A 22,399-nucleotide genomic window follows, 5' to 3' on the forward strand; every position below is an offset into this window, starting at 1 on the left:
ACTTCAATAATATAAGCTTTTTCTTCCATAGAAAATGCAACATATTTCTGAAACACACTGTACTCTGTACTGTTTATTTCACTGCTAGCAACAGCGGCCGTAAGTTTGTGTGACTGACGTTAGCAAGGACATTAGTGAAAGGGGTGGGAGTCAAGTACATTTAGAAACGCAGGTACAATAAAAATTGAAGTAAAAATAAAATGATGTCCCTGTACATCAATGACTGTGAATTTAAAATTTCGAGAACACGTTTCACTCAGGTAAATTCCATCGATCGTTTACTGTTATTGATCGAACGCGACTGCCGAGGAAATAATGTGTAGGCTACATTTTCCCTGCATCGAGCGTGGGAAGATTTGTGTTGCATATTATAGACCAGCGGTGACCAAAACTCGAACGGCAGTGATTACACCCGAGAGAGAGTCTATGAAGTAAGGAGACGGGGGAGAGGTACTTGGCATGAAAACTACAACCAGTGGTGGTTCGTGCAGTAACATTGAGTTCTTTATCAACCCGCTAATAAAAAATCGCAAGCTTTGCTGTACCAGTAATGTCACTATGTCATCAAGAGCCAATAATATATATATATATATAAATTTTGTTGCTTTTTTAAATATTACTCATGAAAACAATCAGAAATCTCCTGAATTCTCTGGATATTTAGTCGAGAAAGCGCAGTTTTTCAAAATTAATTAACAACTTTCATTGGACAAAATTATTTCAGCCACCTTGGTCATTACGCTTTTATAAAACTCTCCTCCGTTGGAAGGCTTAAGAGACCGAGCTATTTCGTTCGCCACTAGATAGCTGGCTTCCTTGTATTTTATTTATATCATCTTTCTCTTCATGACGATGATTTATGGCTGATTTCAGTTCTTGGAGTTTAATAGCTCGTTTCATTACTACACTAGCACGTCATATTCAATAAGTTTCTCTATATTGTTATTATTATTACTTTATTATTATTATTTTTATTTTTATTATAATTGTTATTATTATTATTATTATTATTATTATTATTAAATCAATAACTAGTAAATAACTGATAATAGTCATCAAAAGATTTAACAAAATTAAAATCGAGATATAGCGTAGTCTAGTAATTATTTTATCCTTCAAGGGAAGATGTAGGTCTAATTCCTCTTCCTATTCTGTACGATACCTTCTCTTCCTGCTCGTAGAGACAGAGGGTTTGTAGAGCGACATGGTACCGATACTGCTTACCTTCAGTACGTGAGCGAGACAAAGAGCAATGTACAGGAAACTCCCCTTACCAGTATGAATGTCTTTGATTACACGATGTAATCACGATACCAAGTTTGGTCACCGCTGTTCTAGGGAGAAGCTCTAAAAATATCAATATTCATGCACGTACAGAAGAATTATACAAACACATACTTAGTGATCAGTAGTAATAATAATAATAATAATAATAATAATAATAATAATAATAATGCATTATACAGCTTGGCAATTAATGTTTCTATATATTCCTAATTAAACCTTCGAGCAAAATAAACATATTACATTTTGTCCGACAGAACAACAAAAAAGTTCTCCTCATTCTTTACGAAACCACCTCTTACTGCTTGTAGAGACAGAGTTTGTAGAGCGACATGGACCGCCACTGCTTGCCTTCAGTACGTGAATGAAACACACAGTAATGTACAGGAAACTCCTCGTACCCGTTTGAATGTCTGTGATTACACGATGTAATCACGACACCCGTTTTGGTCACCGCTGTTATAGACAGATAACACAGACCGAAGGAATTTCAAGGTTATATCATTAGTATAAAGCAAACTTACATCCAGTGAAATTCAGTATACAGAGTGATTCACGAGATTTATCGTCCTTTATGGAGCTTATTTCCGAAGACATTCTGAGCAAAAAATGGCATATAAACATGGGTACTATTCTCAATACTTACAGAGTTACGTTTCGTTATTGGAACGCATTGCTCTGAACGCGTGATCTTGGTCAGCGTGCAGTCAGCAGCCAGCGCGAGCGCTACGGAAATCAAAGATAGCCGTATGCAGTTACGTAGCGTGACGAGTGCCGTTCACAAGCGTGCGGCCAAGTGTACTCAAGCGGACGACATTTTTTAAAATGTGTTGTAAAGTCTCCAAGACTGTAAATTAGGATGCAAAATTGAACTGCAAATAATTAAGTCGGTGAAAGTGGTGTGATTTGTAATAATTGTTGTGATAAGAGCGTAAGAATAATGTAATTTTTAGTTAAAAATAGAAAAAAGATGTCTGTACGGAGCAACTAAGGAGTTCACAACACATTTTTAGCTTCATAATACTTTCCAATTAAAGAAATGATACTTCTGAATGGTTCATTCTCTATTTGTATTATTCAAACTAAAGAAAAAACGTGTTTTACAAACAATTTTAAATTACAATAGTGTAACTCTGAAAATATTGAGAATATGAACTATGTTTATATGACTTTTTTGCTCAAAATATCTTCAGAAATAAGCTCCATAAAGGACGGTAAATCTTCGTGAATAATCACCCTGTATAATAGCCTATGTCAATTTCAGTAAGCATATACTGTATGTAGGCCTATATATATACACAGTATATATATATGTATATATATATAAATATATATATATGCTTAACGCATATATTATGAAGAAATCGTACAAGAATGTAGTGCTATGTTTTTTTTTTTTTTTTTTTTTTTTTTTTCGGGAATATCGTTTTCAACAACCATCTGATTCAGCAATCCAGAATTTAGGGGAAAAGTGACAAACCGATTCAGTTTTAAATAAACGAGGAAGTATATTACTCGTGTTCTAATTGAATAAAAACTCAATTATATAGACAAAGGACTATAACAGTCTCTCACGAAATCGTTAAGAAAGTTATTTTAAGAGGTAGACGTATCCAAGACATCAGCTTGGAAAGCGAAGAAATTGTTAGAACTAAAGCTTCATGACTACTTCGTATAAATTTTAAGTTAAACGGACCGTGTTTAAGTAACAATAAAAACTAATTTCATCATGCGTGTAGAAATCTTTGCGAAAAATATACGAAATTTGCATTAGAGAAAATAAACGACAATTCCATTACTTATTATAAGGTAAGCCAACAAATTGCATCTTGTAAAGTAATGTCTAAGTCGCGAAATTTTATTGCCGAAATCTGACGCTCTGAATCACCGTTAACGGGCTGTTACTTGTCCATATCATTTTTCGAACGGCGCAGTACTAAGCGAAACCTGTTTCCAGGCGTACATCCGTTATAACGAAAGGTAAAGCATTTCCGTTGCATTCCATGCGTCTATGCAGCATGCAAATTCCACTTCATTCTTGTCTTAACATAATAAACTTTCATTACAGTATTGATACTTATCACAGATATAATATGTACTTCTACATTATACACAATTTGGAATAGATTTTACATTTGAGACAGTTACGTAACATTATAGACACACTACCACAGCTGACTCCACAAAAAAAAAGTAGAAGACTGATGATGACTTCAGCAGCAACTGCTATGTATTATTGACTTTTAAGACTATGAAATTCGAGATTTCAGTGGAGGCTTTGAGTCATCTGCAAAAAAAAACATACATGAATATATATAGACTATATATACGTTAAACATATTTTACGAAAACATTACATCATACGTAATACAGTCAACTCTGGATATAGTGAACTCGGTTATAGTGAACATTCGACTAAAGTGAACCTAAATCGTTGGTCCTGACCCGCATACATTAAAAAGTACATTAATATTTCCGTTTATAGTGAATCCTCTTTTCGGTTATAGTGAACCTTGAAAATTGAAGTTATAAGAGTTGTATTCTGACAAATTCTTATTTGGAGTCAGACCTTCTTGTATAAAATTGTAAGAATGTGTTGAGAACATTCTAAGTTTCTTACTCCTTTAGTCAAAGGACGAAGGTAGGATCAGTGATTCCTAGACAGTGAGCTGTACTGTAAATCCAGGCAACGCGTGACGACCTTGCCTCACTCCACCGTCGAAGGGTTGTCATTCTGTTCTCAGACACACTACTCTACTGTTATTTCTAGTCCCCCACCGTCAAAGGGTTGCCTTTTGTTCTCAGAAGCATTTCCTTTATGATGGATAGCATCGAAACAACATAAAATGAAATTGCCTTCTTTTATTAAAAGGGGACGGACATTATGTCCAGAGCATAAATGAAGGTAAGATTCCGATGGATTTCAAACTCTATCAACACCCTCCTAGTTTCCATTAAGTGACCCGGGAAATTCCAAGGCTGAGTACGCAGTCACACCATAACAGCGTTTGTCATTTCTACCTGATCAGTCTGTTTCTACTGCTCGAACAGTAAATGTACTGTATAAAAATGTTGAAGTGTAAAGTGTTTTATTTGGAAAATAAAGCGAATATTATAAGTGACGTTGAACGTGGTCTTTCGTAAGCGGACCTGGGTCGGCAACATAGTTTAAGTAAATCAACTGTGAGTAACAGTATATAGTGTAATCCATTCCACAAAAATGAAATATTTTAATTACTGTGTAGTATTTTATTTTCTTGTTCACAATTTCATTCATTCCTGTCATTTAAGGTTAGGGGAGAGACACTTCGGATTTAGTGAACCTCGGATATAGTGAACGAAAAATGCAGAGGTTCACTATATCCGGAGTTGATTGTAATTAGTTCATTATCTAGAAACGCCTGAATGTAGTTTGCCTCTCTAGATAAGGAAAATGTTCCTGCGCAGAAGTGTTCTGAATTGAAACGCCTTAATGTATGATGGGCATTATAACTGATAAGTTTTCCATTTAAATTTTACTAATCCTCCATTTGGCAGAGATACTCTGAGATAATTCTGGCCACCATGTAAGCTTGAAGGAATGACTCCGAAACCAGCTTTTTATCTTGGCGTGACTTATGTCGTGTGGCGATCCAGTGTCAACAATCATGTACCGAAAGTAAGAACCCTAATAGAGGCATCGCGTCCGTGAAAGTGCTTTCACAGCTGCTTGCATTCCTGCATCGTGCTTACACGCAAGCACGGAACGATGTTAATCGGGAACTCAGCAATGCTACACACGTTATGTTATTGCTAGCCCGTGCGTCAAATAAGGTAATGTAAACTACGCGATGTTGCACCGTTAGATGAACGAGTGTGGCAAAATCTCGCCCTCTGCAGCTGATTGCTAATTCGCTCTATTGCGAAAGTCTGAGTGAGAAAGTGGTCAACAGGATGAGAATTCACATATTCAGTTTTTCTCAGCCCCAGACTTCTTTGCATGGACGCTTTTTCTCGTACCATTCAAATGTTTCCCCTCTCATTTGCCTCATTCATTTATTCCAGTGGTGGGCAAAATGAACGCAACCCACAAGACAAGATTTAAATGGCAACTACATACTGTGGGAGAGGTTGCACTCTACAGTGCAGTGACGGATTTACAGACAGTTGCGCCACTACACTCCTATCTACCATATGTAATTAGAATGGTTCATTCACGTGATATTTAATTAATCATTTTTCAAAGCAATTTCTTCGAAATTGGGATTTATATCTGTGCATGCTATTTTCAGTTGCGCAAGGAGATGAGCATCGCTTAAGCGGGATCTGTGGCTGGACTTTATAAATTTCAGTTTAGAAAAAAGCTGTTCGCACTGGTAGGTTGATGAATACATACCGTCATTTCCCATAACTTTGGTCCTGGAACACAGCTATGATCCACGATACAACCATTCAAAGAACATTGAAGAAGTAACATAGACCGTTCGTAGATAGCTGCGTGACTTGACTTCAAACTACAGTACAGCAAAAATATAGATAAACGAGGTACTACGTTATGGAGTACAAAATTTGATTAGTTGTATCGTGGACAATAGTTATGTTCCAAGAGCACAGTTATGGGAAATGACGGTACTCATTATTTTTAAGCAAACTGTCTAAGCAGTGGATATGTAGTACTGGATATCTTTTAAAAAATTTTAACCCCCAGCAGACCTTCACATTCTGCTTTCAAGGAGCCATCATTATCCAAATCCAGTACTTCTAACTGCAATTCTGGGATAACATTTTCAATTTAAACATGAAAAGGAGTGGCAAAAATATTGAAATCTTTCTCCATAGTTTCAAAATCACTGAATCTGTGTTCTTTGAACTCGTATAACAGGTGACCTATTTTAAGAATGTACATATTTAAGTACGCGTCCTGAATATTTGTAACTGTTCCTAAATATGAGAAATGAAAGAACCGCCTTTGTTGTAAGTGTGATATCCTCTCGATTCATATGATTCTGCGAAAGACATTGTATCACCAATGAAGCTCCGAAGTACAGCAGTCCAGTATAATCCGCCACATACACGCGCAGTATTTTCATGGAGTGGGGGAAGGGGAAGGTAGGGGGTAAGTTTGATGCTTGATCACTGTGGCAATGCCGCAGGAATGCCCACCATTGATTGATTGATTGATTGATTGATTGATTGATTCATTCATTCAATCATTGATTGATTGATTGATTGATTGATTCATTCATTCATTCATTCATTCATTCATTCATTCATTCATTCATTCATTCATCCTGTTGCTGTTCTGCCGTGCTTCCTTCCTCCCTCACGTGATAGCAATTAGGTTACGTCGATTTTGGGCTTTTCCCTTCAAAATTTCTCTAACGTTTCTGCATATGGAACGGCAACAGTCGGAGCGAGACATGATTTCGCGTGCCTTTTAAATGTTTTTCTTCCCACTACCCCATTAATTGATTAATTAATTCATCATGTTTTCCACACGATCCTCTCAGCAATATGGTAGTTAGTAGGTTATGTCGATTTTCAGCTTCACCTTTCAAAATTCTCAAATGTTCTTACCAGAGGTCTGCATCGGACGTTTTCTCTCGAGCGCCAAGTAGTTCATAGCATAATCCGATAGGTAGCGCACATGCATGATAAAATTGTAGCGAGCGATAAATCCTCGAACGGTATAAACCGAGCGTTAGACATTCGTTCTTGTTACAGTGATGAACTGTGTAGTAACATCATAGATGTTTATCATTTCAAAACTTTGTAGTGTTTAACTAACCTCTCCATAGTACAACTACAAAACTTGCTTTAAAATGTAATATAAATGTTGTAGGTAAATTTCCCCCCACCCACACAGGAGTTATTTTGTTTTTGCCATATCTGATAGATGTTATTGGAGCTAATGTAATTATTATAAACGGAGAACACAATCACGATAATGCAAGAAATGTATCAAATTTTCTAGTAGTAGTAATAATAATAATAATAATAATAATAATAATATAATAATAATAATAATAATAATAATCTCTAATGATTAGTGTATCAATCTTTGCGTCTGTAACAGTTGTGCAGCATGATTATTCGTTTTATTATATTTTCTGTGATGTTATCCCTGTACTAATATTGTTATTAATTTACTGCTATATAATAATATTTTGTAAAACGTTTCTACATTGTCGCAGTATATAGGCGGAACACTATGTATGGATCTATCATATTATATATGCGGTATAATAACTGTATATTGAAGTTTTTCATACTATTTTATTTATAACTTCATATTACTGTTTTAGTACGTTCCATTAGACGTTTGTCATAAACGCAGAAAATAAAGCCTTATTTTTACCTTGTAAGCAAAACATATGTGTATCTTATCTGTCGCCTTCCATACAAGATAAGACATGTCGGTGAGATGACCTTGTACTGTGCTTCTATTTATTACGAGCGTATCACGACCGATCTTATCTTGCTCGAGCGTGCGACATTCGACCGAATTCAAGCGAGCGATTTAATTCCATGCAGCACTCTGGTTCGTACATATGGAACGGTGACAATCGGAGTGAGACATGTCGCCAACAAGCTTGGAGTTCACCTAAGCTCTTCCTCTCAACCCTCTTTCCCTTGAAACAATACGTTTTCACGTACTTATTAGACTAATTATTTCTTTTCTCGTTTCTCTTTCTTTCATTGCGTCACTCCACACGGTCACTCAGTCTCCATTATCTAATTATTGGATAGCTGTACTCATCCTGCCTGTGTCAGTATTTAATTAATCCTTAAACCCACCCTTATCTAACCAAAAAAGTTACATACCAAGAATGAAGAAGTTTCATACGCTCCAAGGGATTTCATAAGTTCCCTGCCACTTATTCTTCTTGAACACATCAGAACCTCACTTAATACTTTTTACAATACAAACGACATGTTCATTTTTCATATTGTAGGCAGTGCTTTAGCTCTATTCTTATTCGATGAAACATACATTCCATTCAGGATCAAACCATTAAATTGTACTTTTCGTTCACATGTCTTGAAGGCATTGCCAATTGTTACATGATTACCGCACTCATTCATATGTAGGGTAAAGTTGCCTAATGCCGTGATACACCTAATCCCACGATACTTTTTTTTTTAACTGAATGTCAGTCGAAGCTTCGCCGTTCGATCATAGCGCCAGACATCTTTCTCGAAAGAGTGCATCTTACAGCTACTTTTGAGATATCGGTGAACTTTCAAACAAGATACTCAATCCCGTGACAGTCACTGAAAAGAACATATCACGGAATTAGGGGTATCGCGGCAATAGGCAACTTTTCCCTACTGTACAAACCCAGCTATACTCACCGAGGATTTTTTCTTCTGAATTTTGCTTGAAGAGGAAAATAACAATCGTGCTTCTTTAAGTACATTCCATAAATACTAATATGTATGTATATGCATAAATTTGTATCTCTACTCCCGTTTGGCTCACGGTGTGTTAAATGAAACGACATAAAGAACAGTTAACAAACTACATCTATATTAGGCTACGTACTATTAACACTTTTATAACATAAAATTTGGTAAATTTGTTATAGAAATAACTTTTCTGTGTTAATATCTATGCCGGTAAGTTACATAATCACATGAAGCAAAAGAACACTACACAAACACAAGATCACAAAAAATACATCATAATAACATACGAAAATAAAAACACACACAAGATTGCATTTTCATCAGGAAATTAAAATATCGTATAACATTACACACAGAATGTAAAACACTTTACAAAACATCTCAACACACATCCAAGACAAACAAACAAACAAACAAACAAGTACAATATTTGTGTTGTTCGGGTAAATGAAGATAAATCATAAAAATAAGTTTGGAGATAAATGAAAATTAAACTTCGGACCCTTATTGCAAATAATTTTCTACACAAATAAAACACATTAACTGCTAGTATTCTTTTGATTTTTGCACACTTACTTTTATAATTTAACTTGTCTGTTCATCTGGGGAACAAAATTCCCTCTGCACAAAAAAATTACTTATCCCGCTTTACCAGAACACCACAGAAATTAAGATGCAGTGGTTGTAATGACTTCTACATCGGAAAAACTGGGAGATCCATTTCGAACACGATACAAGAAATGCATACGGCCATAAGCAAATCACACAATACTTCCAGAACGCAGAATATATCACAAACACCAACCACAACTATAGGAACATAGAAACATAGGTCAATGACGGAAGTAGCCCCACTCGTGGTACTTCCTCATTGACTTCTAGCAGAATGTGGTGCCCACAAGTGGCGTGGTAACACGTTAAAGTACAGAGTGTCCAACATGCCCGACTGTCCAGCAGACCCTAGTTTACCCTACACGTAAATCTCACATATTTAATCGAAAAACCAGAAATTAAATACACTAGAATAGTACGAAATATATACACATACAAAAAACATATCCTCATAATATACTCAATTTACAATTAAATTTCAAATCACACATCTAATTGAAACAACACTGTCATTCATAAACACACCCACCACCAAAGCGCTATCAGAAGAAATCGGAAATAAGGAAGGACCTCACTAGTATCTTAAGATGGCTACAAATCAAGCCGAAACTAGTCAATTAAGGTAAATTACCAACATAGTTTCACATTACAGTTGTTTTTATAACAAATTTACCAAATTTTAAATTAATAATCACTGGTTTATTACCTTTGTCTCCGGCAGCATGTGTAAATTTACTCTCATGTACACCACAATATCTGTCGGCTGATTTTTCCCTAAAGACTTGGTTTTCCTTCATTAGTGTCCTTTCGCTTTCCTGTTCCCCATGTATGATTATCTGTGACAAAGATATTATGCAATTTTATACTTAGTAATGATTTGGAAATTCTAGGATACAGAAATTACTTATTCCGAAATCTAAGTTTATTAAAAGTAAAGAAAATGTAAATTGATAATCCTAAAGCAGAGAGATTTTCCCGTCTTCTAATTTTTACTTTTTTATATTAAGCATAAAGTTAAGGGCTTCATACACATAGAGATTTACCTGGAAGTAAATCTGTACAAACCTAAATACGCAGGCAAATCCCTTCGTGTATGGGCGGAAAGTATTAAGACTTTCGACCTTGAGGTAAGTTTCCATACAGCTTGCCCAAGTCAAGTCTGCGAGTGGGGATATCGGGATGGAATGTAGAGGAATGTAGAGGCAAAACACAATTGCCACATAGGTCACTTGACGCTCAGATTTCAACGTGTGCACATCGTTTAAAATACACTATGTAGCGCACGCATTTTTTGTTCTTGTCTTCAGATAAAGGCAACAGTTACGCTGTCTCCCAGCCTCCCCCCTCATGCAACTTTCTCCACTCTTGCAATCAGAACCTCACTGTCAAGCAGAAGTAGAAGTACAGTTTGTTTCAAAGCGTCTTAAATTGTTACCGCTCTATGAACTGAAGCGCAGTAGGAAAACTTTGCTGTCATATGAGACTGTACTGGTCTCCTCTCGTTACCGCCTCCTTTCACTACAGAACTGCCTCCGACTTCCCCTCTCGGCTCGCAGACTTAACTTGGTCGAGCTGTAGTTCTGCGGCTGCTTGAATTTTTCCGAGTTTAGTGCATTCCAAATTAAGCGGAAAAAAAAGTAACCATGCAAACAAACGATAATGGGAACATGTGGTCGAGATTTCGTCATTGTTTCTTTTTAATTAGTTCTCAATAGCGAAATGCCGGCAAGCTATTTCAGTACAGATTTCGGAAATTATCTTTACGTATTTCTAAGAACGTAGACACATAAAGGAATATGTACTTACTTATTTACTGGCTTTTAAGGAACCCGGAGGTTCATTGCCGCCCTCACATAAGCCCGCCATCGGTCCCTATCCTAAGCGAGATTAATCCAGTCTCTACCATCATATCCCTCCTCCCTCAAATCCATTTTAATATTATCTTCCCACCTACGTCTCGGCCTCCCCAAAGGTCTTTTTCCCTCCGGCCTCCCAACTAACACTCTATATGCATTTCTGGATTCGCCCATACGTGCTACATGCCCTGCCCATCTCAAACGTCTGGATTTTATGTTTCTAATTATGTCAGGTAAAGTATACAATGCGTGCAGTTCTGCGTTGTGTAACTTTCTCCATTTTACTGTAACTTCATCCCTCTTAGCCCCCAAATATTTTCCTAAGAACCTTATTCTCAAACACCCTTAATCTCTGTTCCTCTCTCAAAGTGAGAGTCAAAGTTTCACAACCATACAGAACAACCGGTAATATAACTGTTTTATAAATTCTAACTTTCAGATTTTTTGACAGAAGACTAGATGACAAAAGCTTCTCAACCGAATAATAACAGGCATTTCCCATATTTATTCTGCGTTTAATTTAATTTGTTACTGTTGCTCCAAGATATTTGAATTTTTCCACCTCTTCGAAGGATAAATCTCCAATTTTTGTAGTTCCATTTCCTACAATATTCTGGTCACGAGACATAATCATATACTTAGTCTTTTCGGGATTTACTTCCAACCCTATCGATTTACTTAGGCCTACTTCAACTAGAATTTCCGCGTTTTCCATAACCGTTTGTGGATTTTCTCCTAACATATTCACGTCATCCGCATAGAGAAGAAGCTGATGTAACCTGTTCAAAAAGGAATATGTACATTAAGCTATTTCTACCTTCCCTTGGGATTTGATACAAAGCTGGAAAACTGTTCTTTGAATTCAAAAGATTTTAATGAAAGCAATAATTCTTACAGATTATTATTGCGATAACGATGTTATTGTTGATGATAATGATGAGGATGATGATGCTGATGATGATGATGAGGAGGAGGAGGATGAGGATGAGGAGGAGGAGGAGGAGGAGAAGGACTTACATATTTCAGAAATTTTTTCATCTCTTTTACTTTGACTGATGAATCAACCAGCTCATTTCTAATATTATGTACCTGAAAAAAATCATATTATGTTAGCATAGAAAGCACTTCATACATAGAAGCTATATTGATGGTAAGTTTAATATTTTGATTGGGAAACATAACAGGCTTTGCGCTGTCTCATATATAGGTAAATACACCCAACGTACCGAAGCTACGTATCGGTTTTAATCAACAGAAAAGACAAATATAGACAACCTATAAGTTGTGTCCGTTACCAAGAGATGGTTCAGTTCTGCATAATATATGTGGAAATGAACTTAAAGTTGAGGGCTCCAATCCATGCCTTTTCTTGTGATCGAGGCGATACATAGCTTTCAAACATTTCTACAAATACAAAACCATATTAACAACTCAACAATTTTCGTACAATGCTCAATTTTACATAGCCCTAAATCTTAATACTGATATTAATTTATATACAAGTATTTCATAACTATAGGTAATAACCGTAGGGATGAGTAGGCCTACAGGACAATACAACAAGGCAGAAACTACTAATAGACCCTAAACATAGGTTCGGAAACCAACCTTTTCCAAAATATACAGTATGTCCTTTTCAAACCTCTCACATGTTAATTAATCATTGCTAACAAAGTATGCGGGATTATGAAATGAGACTGGTATTAAAAGAAAGAGAATCTCAAAGAATTTTCATTGCCGCACACTAATACACCTCTACATGTTCTCCTATGGTGTCTACACTCATATACTGTGTCACAGAATATGTGAAAATGGCACAATGTCCAACACTACGTACAGAGGTGCCCTCATTACGAATGACTAATTGGCCGGGGTCCGACGGAACATTGCGCCGTCTTGAATCACGAAGTGATTACTTACGCTTATCATATCACTATGGTGTACCGAAGTACATATGATATTTCCATGCAGGAATTCTGCATTACCATATAGTTTTTCCTCCGTTCTACCCATTCTTCACCATATGGTAATGCAGAATTTCTGCAAGGAAATATATGTTCGGCAGGGTAAAGTTACCTAATTCCGTGATACACCTAATTCCGTGATACGTTTTTTTCACTGAATGCCACAGGGTTTGGTATCTTGCTAGGAAGTTTATCGATGTTTCAAAATTAGGCGAGAGATGCACTCTTCCGAAAAAGTTGTCTGGCGCTATGGTCGAAAGGCAAAGCTTTGACTAACATTCAGTTGAAAAAAAAGGGGTATCACGGAAATAGGCAACTTTACCTTACAATGTAGTAATTATTGGTGCTACTTATGAGGTTCTTCTTCCTTAAGGGAATTTAGTTCTTATTTCCAAGAAATTGTATTATATTAACAATACTTTTATGGTCTGAATTTAATTCACTAGGTAAGTGGCTTTAACTTAAGGAATCTAGATTTCGATACTTCGAAAGCCGTATTAGATTTTACAGGGACAGAATTGTCACGATGGAACAGTACTTATATTTTTGTTCCTTTTCTAATGTTAGTGCATTACTACTTTTGAATTCTCTTCATTGTGTGTTACCAAGACTGAATATTTTTCTTTGTTGTAAATATCGTGATAAAAGACACAAAGATATCTATAAACATTAAATAAATTCATATACTTTTCTAAAATTAGATACTTTACACATATTGACTGCACAACTTTTAAACTATATCACTTAGGATTATATTTATGGCGATCGTTTTCACTTGTTAAATGTAAACTAAGTTTGTAAATACGTACCTAGTTGACGAGTTTCTCAATACACAAATGAATTTCATAACAGGCACACTATTTGACTCCACACTACCTAACACAAACTCATCTCCCAGCAAAACTACTTAAGAAGTCGGAAGATGCAAGGACCTCACTAGTTCTGAAGATCGCTACTACTATAGTCGCGACGCCGTTATTCCCGGCGTGACTCCTCCTCTTTGTTTACGTCTTTGGAAGTCAAGGCTCTATAAAGTCTAGGCAGGTAGTATCGTTCGCCATTTTTGTTCTTTCGTTGCCGAGCTACAAGACGAGAGATCTATTTGCCACACCGTTGTCGTAGCTCCTATTATAATAAATCAAACGGACTGTAATTCAGCAAATAATTGAGCGGTAAATAACATCCTCATGTGCTTTTTGCGAACGCCAACGAAAGAGCCAAAATGGCGGGCGATTATATTAAGTATTTATCCAGCCTTAGGAAATGCAGCAGCGAATCACAAGGCGCACACGTTTAAATGTAGCCGACCTCCAACGTGATTGGCTGCCGGAAATTAGAGCGACGGGACTATAAGTTGAAACTAGTCAACTATACTTCGTTCCATAGTGTCTGACAGGAGAAGTAAACATTGCCGACAGAGAAGAGAAATATAAATTGCTATTCAACCAATGGAAGAGATCTCATTCCATGCTTGACTTGAAGTTGACAGATTTGAAGTCTTTTACTCCCGCCCAACTTCAAGACAAGCGTGGACTGAGACCTCTGCCATTGGTTGAATAGCAATTATAAAGTGCATCTACGAAGTTAATCTTTTCCACTTTAAGCATTCAAGCAACGCATGCAAGATTGATATTTCATATTAATTAATACGAGTATGTATACGTAGTGAAGGTGACGCTCAAAACGGTGCACCATGTAGACACAAAATCTGGATGCATCTTAATTTTACGTTTTAAACTTGATTTCTTCAATTTTCTTCCCAGATAGCATGGTTACACGCATGGAAAATTCAGCTATACTTTTCTCCTCCTCTGCCGTCGGTGTTTGCTTCTTCTGTCAGGCATTATGGAACGAAGTATAGATATTTACAAACTTAGTGTACATAAATAATTATATTCCTAAGATATTTTATATTTAAATAACAATGTTAATAATAAAGAGTGTAATTATGGTGTGAAATGTTTATCAAAATTGGCACACCGATTAAAATATCGGCTTTCCACGTTAGTAACCCGGGTTCGAATTTTGGTAGTTCCAAGAGGAATTTGTGGTAGTGCTGTGTGTTAATTTTTTTGCAAAATGCTTCCGATTTCTCTATCGGCATTCCACCGATGCTTCATTAACCACCCTCAACATCATCATGTGATGATATGTAGTTTGGTTCCCATGGTGACCGAAGGCAATGAATAAGGAGGTAAAAGTACTACAGCGTTGACGAAGCGCTCATACATGAGGACACTTATGTGAATGACGTAATGTCAAGTACCCGAAATTGTACAAATAAAGTATTTGTCAAAATATAATTTTCAATGTTCACTTTGATGATAATAGTATCGCAAGTTTTCACCGAAGATTTTACATAACTTATATGTATAAAATATTATCTCCAGCCCATTAATGGGTTTGTTATTCTACTATATATATTATAAAGTTATTTAAGAAATGAATACATTTGATTTTTTAAATTATATCTTGCTCATAGTGTGATCGGGTAGCTCAGTTGTTACAGCGATCTATCTCCATGCCACTCATTCACCGTTAGGGCGTCTAAAGAGGATAGCTTTTTCTGTGCCTTCTCCATAAGTGCTCGTATGTGATGAAACAGAGGACATGAGTGTATAAAAATATAGGTTAGAAATTATGGGAGAGAAATTTTATTTCTCGAATTCTTCAAAGTCTCTACAAGGCTGTCCTTAGAATTAAGAATGCTTAGTGGCTTACCATCGCGTTGCATGGGGTCCTTAAATTCTGTAGGAAAATATGTAAGAATACCAAACTATTTACCTCCTTTGCAAGAAGCATGAATACCGCTTTCTGCCTCTGTATCTGCAGACAAAATTGTAAAACATAATTACATGTTACTGAAGGACATTTTATAAAATATGTTAAGTAATGGAATCTTGATATTATTCAACGTCTTTGACAATTAATATTAGTTTATTTTCAATGTGATCTCCATCATTAGAATACCTAGCTCTTGCCGAAAAGAGTAGACTATTAATTATGAGACATCAAGATCTGTGTTATTGTTTCAAATGACACTATACACCAGTCATGTCAGTTGATGCCCGTAGGCGCAAGCGCGCGTCGGGAGATTAGACAAAGAAAAAACACACTTTACTCCAGATGTTTTAATTGTTTCTGGCAGGTTACTGATGTAAATATTAAGGAGTGTTGTATTAAGAACTGCGCCTTGTGGTAATCCTCGGTAAATCTGTCTATATTTGGAGATACTTCTATCATATCTAGTTATAATTATATGTTCAGTTAGGAAATGGGGGTCCAGGAAAACATAAAACCTCGTATTCCTAAATCTTGTAATATAATTAATTTTGTTCTACAGATAGAATCATATACACTTCGAAAATCATAAAAAAAACTGCTACTGTATCTTTTTTCTTGTTGCAGCATACTATATAGACTGAATTGTTACGGAAAGTATAATGTGAAAGTATGTTCCACCTTAGGAACACTCATTTCTGATTTTGTCTTAAAGATGACTTGTATTGTACCGATGTGTGTTTTTCTTTAGTTTGGGATATATACTAAAATAATGCATGTTGTTATTCCAGGCATTTAAAATTCGTGAATGAAGTTTCATATCTACAGTAAAAGACCTGCATTACAGTGGTGAGTAAAAGAAACTATTATTTATTATCTATATTATCGTTTCTCAACTATGGGCCGGTGGATCGCGGGCGATATTATGGTGAGTAGCGAAACGACCCGTTAGATCTACAAAATATTAATTTTTTTTTTTTTTTAAGTTGTCATTATCAACATCCAAGTACCTTCTCTGCTTAGTGAACATGGGAATCGTAAACCAGTCTGCTTTTAGTGAACACGGGACTGAAAACAAAAATAGTACCAGTGTTGCCAACTCAGAATTCCATTTACCGCTGCACAAGCTTAAAAAAAACCGCTAAACTGTAGTTGGAAAACTCCAGATTTTTCTTAACACATCACTTTCAAATTTGAAATACTAACTACACAATTTTAGGAACTGGATAATGTTATAAAAATGTAGAATAAATTATGGAAAGTGTGTATCACTTCGTAGGCTCTATATTCTATGCAAAATCGTATGGACAATTAAATCTGAATATTTTGCATTCAATCACTTCGTAGGCTCTATGTTCTATGCAAAATCGTATGGACAATTAAATCTGAATATTTTGCATTCAATCACTTCGTAGGCTCTATGTTCTATGCAAAATCGTATGGACAATTAAATCTGAATATTTTGCATTCAATCACTTCGTAGGCTCTATGTTCTATGCAAAATCGTATGGACAATTAAATCTGAATATTTTTCATTCAATCACTTCGTAGGCTCTATATTCTATGCAAAATCGTATGGACAATTAAATCGGAATATTTTACATTCAATCACTTCGTAGGCTCTATGTTCTATGCAAAATCGTATGGACAATTAAATCTGAATATTTTTCATTCAATCACTTCGTAGGCTCTATGTTCTATGCAAAATCGTACGGACAATTAAATCTGAATATTTTGCATTCAATCATTTCGTAGGCTCTATGTTCTATGCAAAATCGTATGGACAATTAAATCTGAATATTTTACATTCAATCACTTCGTAGGCTCTATGTTCTATGCAAAATAGTACGGACAATTAAATCGGAATATTTTGCATTCAATCACTTCGTAGGCTCTATGTTCTATGCAAAATCGTATGGACAATTAAATCTGAATATTTTTCATTCAATCACTTCGTAGGCTCTATATTCTATGCAAAATCGTATGGACAATTAAATCGGAATATTTTACATTCAATCACTTCGTAGGCTCTATGTTCTATGCAAAATCGTATGGACAATTAAATCTGAATATTTTTCATTCAATCACTTCGTAGGCTCTATGTTCTATGCAAAATCGTACGGACAATTAAATCTGAATATTTTGCATTCAATCACTTCGTAGGCTCTATGTTCTATGCAAAATCGTATGGAGAATTAAATCTGAATATTTTACATTCAATCACTTCGTAGGCTCTATGTTCTATGCAAAATCGTACGGACAATTAAATCGGAATATTTTGCATTCAATCACTTCGTAGGCTCTATGTTCTATGCAAAATCGTATGGACAATTAAATCTGAATATTTTACATTCAATCACTTCGTAGGCTCTATGTTCTATGCAAAATCGTACGGACAATTAAATCTGAATATTTTGCATTCAATCACTTCGTAGGCTCTATGTTCTATGCAAAATCGTATGGACAATTAAATCTGAATATTTTACATTCAATCACTTCGTAGGCTCTATGTTCTATGCAAAATCGTATGGACAATTAAATCTGAATATTTTGCATTCAATCACTTCGTAGGCTCTATGTTCTATGCAAAATCGTACGGACAATTACATCTGAATATTTTGCATTCAATCACTTCGTAGGCTCTATGTTCTATGCAAAATCGTATGGACAATTAAATCTGAATATTTTGCATTCAATATATCACCTTAACCATTTACACCGAGCTTTCCAACTACCACCGGCAATTTCTTCCACCTAATTTTTCAACACATGTTTTTTCAAACATACATACATACATACATACATACATATATATATATATATATATATATATATATATGGATATACTCGCTGGGATCATAAAAAAAATGAGGACCTAATGCAAGAACTTCAAATAGAACCCATTATGCAGTTCATCAGCAAATATCAACTTCAGTGGAAGGGTCATCTCGAACGAATGAATCGATGCAGAATTCCAAAAGCACTGCTTCATTACCATCCATATGGCAAAAGATCTCTAGGCCGTCCAAAGAAGAGATGGACTAAAAATTCTAGTTTGAGACCGTAACAGGCCACTTGGCCTAATACTTGTTAGGAAGATGATGATGATGATGATGATGATGATGATATATATATATATATATATATATATATATATATATATATATATATAAACTTTAGAACGTATAGAGCTATACGTGGCATATTCATTCAAAATTGAATAAGTAGATCAAGAATATACTGGACACTTCGGAAACAATCACATTCATAATCACATCAGTCGGTTCGTAGTCTGATTTCACACTGAGCTGGAGACGTACCTGCCAATAATGAATCTGGTTTTAAGTACGTCTGTATTAGGCTACATAAACTATAATGCGGAATGATAAATTAAAATATATCATAATATAAGTCATCATAAATGGAAATAATAATAATTCAGTTCATTATCTAGTCTTTATGATTAAATATATCAATCATCATCATCATCATCATCATCATCACGCTTTAGGCCTCTCGACCTGTTGCGAACTTCATACATATTGTTTATTCTTGGTCTTGCCATCGTTTTCTTGGTCTACCAATACTACGGAAGCCTTTAGGTTGATACCCGAAGATTAATTTAGGCAGTCTTTCATCGCTCATTCGTTCTACATGGGATCTCCAATTCTGTCTATATTCCACAGTTTTATTGTTTAAGTTGTAGATATTCAGTGATTGCCTGATTTCTTCGTTTCGTATTCTGTCCCTCCTTGTTACACCCATCACTGAGCGAAGGAACCGCATTATATTAATAAAAAGGTAAAAAGGTAAAGGTATCCCCGTAACATGCCATGAAAGCACTTGGGGGCATGGAGGTAGAGCCCCATGCTTTCCATGACCTCGGCACTAGAATGAGGTGGTGTGGTCGGCACCACGCTCTGGCCGCCTTTTACCCCCGGGAAAGACCCGGTACTCAATTTTATAGGAGGCTGAGTGAACCTCGGGGCCGTTCTGAAAGTTTGGCAACGAGAAAAAATCCTGTCACCACCTGGAATCGAACCCCGGACCTTCCAGTCCGCAGTCAGCTGCTCTACCAACTGAGCTACCCGGCCACCCACCGCATTATATTAATATATCAATTAATTTACAAAAACAATGCATACATGATTAGACTATGAGTTTAACAAAATGCAGCATACCTTATTTGTACAACAACAATGGATGAGCAGGAAATGGACGTGGTTGTACCAAATCGAGTTAACATAAAACGTTGATAGTTTATACTTACACAATGAAAAATTGTGATAATACCATATTAAACTCTGATTTATGATTAACTGATTTTGTTGTCCGCAAGTACATATAAAAATAATTATATCTTTACAGAAAAAAAAAACTGCCGAAATCATCAAAAACGCCAAATAAAGAGCTAGCCTCTGACGGTAAAATTCTGTAGCTGACCATAGTCCTGAAAACACCAGATTTAGCTACAAAACCGCTGACTTGGCAACACTGACTAGTACAGCACACCTGCAACAATGGAAGATATGAGTGCATTCGCTCTTTTTAATTTAATTGAGATGGATAGCAGTGTATTTGTATTATACAGGCTTTCATTTCAAAACTTCCCAGTCTAAATAACTAATTATTTAAATTGAATTCAATTTAAAAAAAACACGGCAATTTAAATATTGTGGAGGAAGTCTGAAACCAGGCTTAATTAATTTTAGATTTTACCCCCCACTCCCAGCCACCCTCCCATTAGAAATTTCAAATAGCAATCCTATATTTTTATACTTGCTTAGACACCTTATTTATTTCACATCTTTTGTTCTATATCGTTGCCTGGAAACCTCGATTGTTGTTACTGTTGATTATAGCTGAAGATACAAATACCATAGAACATTTCTTGTAATATTTAAATTACAAACATACTCTGAAAATCAAGATAAGTCATCATAAAATGTTGTTGTTGTTTTCTAATGCCAGGCGTTTGACAATAAAGTCATTTGACCTCTTGCACTCCAATATTTTTCAAAGATATTATCATGACCAGCCACTGAAGCACAGATTTTGAGGTGTTCCGAATCCATTTCTTGGTTTGAGTTGCACAATGGACAGTTAGGGGACTGATATATTCCAATTCTATGCAGGTGTTTGGCCAAACAATCATGGCCTGTTGCCAATCTAAATGCAGCTACAGACGATTTTCGTGGTAAATCGGGAATTAACTGTGGATTTTGATGCAGAGAGTTCCATTTTTTCCCTTGGGATTGTGTTATCAAATTTTGTTGTTGAAGTCTAAGTATGTAGATTTAATAAATCTTTTCACAGAGTAATACGTAGATTTAGTAACAGGTCTGTAAGTAGCAGTGCTGCCCTTCTTTGCTAAAGCATCCGCATTCTCGTTTCCCAGGATTCCACAATGGGATGGTATCCATTGGAATACAATTCTTTGTATTGAGTGATATTAATTGAGAGAGCATTTTAGTTATTTCTGCTGTTTGAGATGAAGGTGTGTGTTTAGAGACTATTGATAGAATAGCTGCTTTGGAGTCTGACAATATAACTGCATTTTTAAATTTACTGATGTGGCATAGAAGATTTCTGAGACTTTCACTTATTGCAATGATTTCTCCATCAAAACTTGTTGTTCCATGCCCAAGAGATCTATAAAGTGAGAAGAGACATCACGTAACACCTGCACCGGCACCTTGTTCTCTGGAGATCAAGGATCCGTCAGTGTATAAATGAAGCCAGTTTTGTAAGGCGACATAAAACTGATCCCGTACGACGGAACTTCTCGATGGCTAAAATTGTTGTGTTACTTGGTGCCGAATTCTTAAATCGCTCCTGGTGCTGCTCTTTAACGTGGCTCAAGCTCTGCCCAGTCTGACGCCCCACTCCATAAGACCGGAAATAATGCTCGGCAATAAACACCTTTTCCTATATTGTTTGCAGTGTTGCCAATTCGGCGGCTTTCCCGCTAAATCTAGCTTCTTTGGATAACCATCTCGCGGGTAAAATTATATTATCCCGCTTAGCGGGAACACTACAGGTTTTTAATCTTCAAAATTTCTGAAATGAAATTCATATTAGCATTATAAGCGCCTTTCATAATTACTAGTTCAGTGTGTGTTCTGTGAAATAATGGATGTGTTAATGTAGTGATAATTCCATATTATATATGTTACCGTTAAAACCCGAAATCCGTCAAAACCAGTTTCAGCTAGTAAAAATTAGTTTAAGCAAATACAGATAGAAAGTGAGTTTTCGTATAATCTAGATTCAATGTCAGGTTAGGTTTGGTTTGTGTAGGTTTTTGTTTGGTAAAAGCCTAAAAGAAAACTATACAAACCAAACTTAACCTGTCATTGAAAAATCTTACGAAAATTCTCTTTCTATATATCTGTATTTTAAAATTACTTTTTACTAGTTGAAACTGTTTTGTCGGATTTTGGGTTTTAACGGTAACATATGCAATAAGAATTTAAATATGTTGTGTCTGTGATAAGTGTTCAAAATTGCTTT

The 22,399-nt window shown here is 35.8% G+C and overlaps 1 protein-coding gene across 1 annotated transcript in view; it reads right to left on the reverse strand.

Annotated features, from left to right (window-relative positions):
* Window positions 1–3,365: 3,365 nt before the first annotated feature.
* LOC138698887 (uncharacterized) overlaps window positions 3,366–22,399 on the reverse strand; it is a 38,605-nt gene continuing 19,571 nt past the window's right edge. The window contains exons 5-8 of the mRNA XM_069825082.1: window positions 15,890–15,931; window positions 12,159–12,230; window positions 9,992–10,121; window positions 3,366–3,571 (exon numbers count right to left, since the gene is read on the reverse strand). Coding sequence (XP_069681183.1) covers window positions 3,534–3,571; window positions 9,992–10,121; window positions 12,159–12,230; window positions 15,890–15,931 — 282 coding nt within the window. The 3' untranslated portion in view covers window positions 3,366–3,533. The remainder of the gene's footprint in view (window positions 3,572–9,991; window positions 10,122–12,158; window positions 12,231–15,889; window positions 15,932–22,399) is intronic.

This window comes from Periplaneta americana, chromosome 4, assembly GCF_040183065.1.
Source record: "Periplaneta americana isolate PAMFEO1 chromosome 4, P.americana_PAMFEO1_priV1, whole genome shotgun sequence".
Taxonomy (NCBI): Eukaryota; Metazoa; Arthropoda; class Insecta; order Blattodea; family Blattidae; genus Periplaneta; species Periplaneta americana.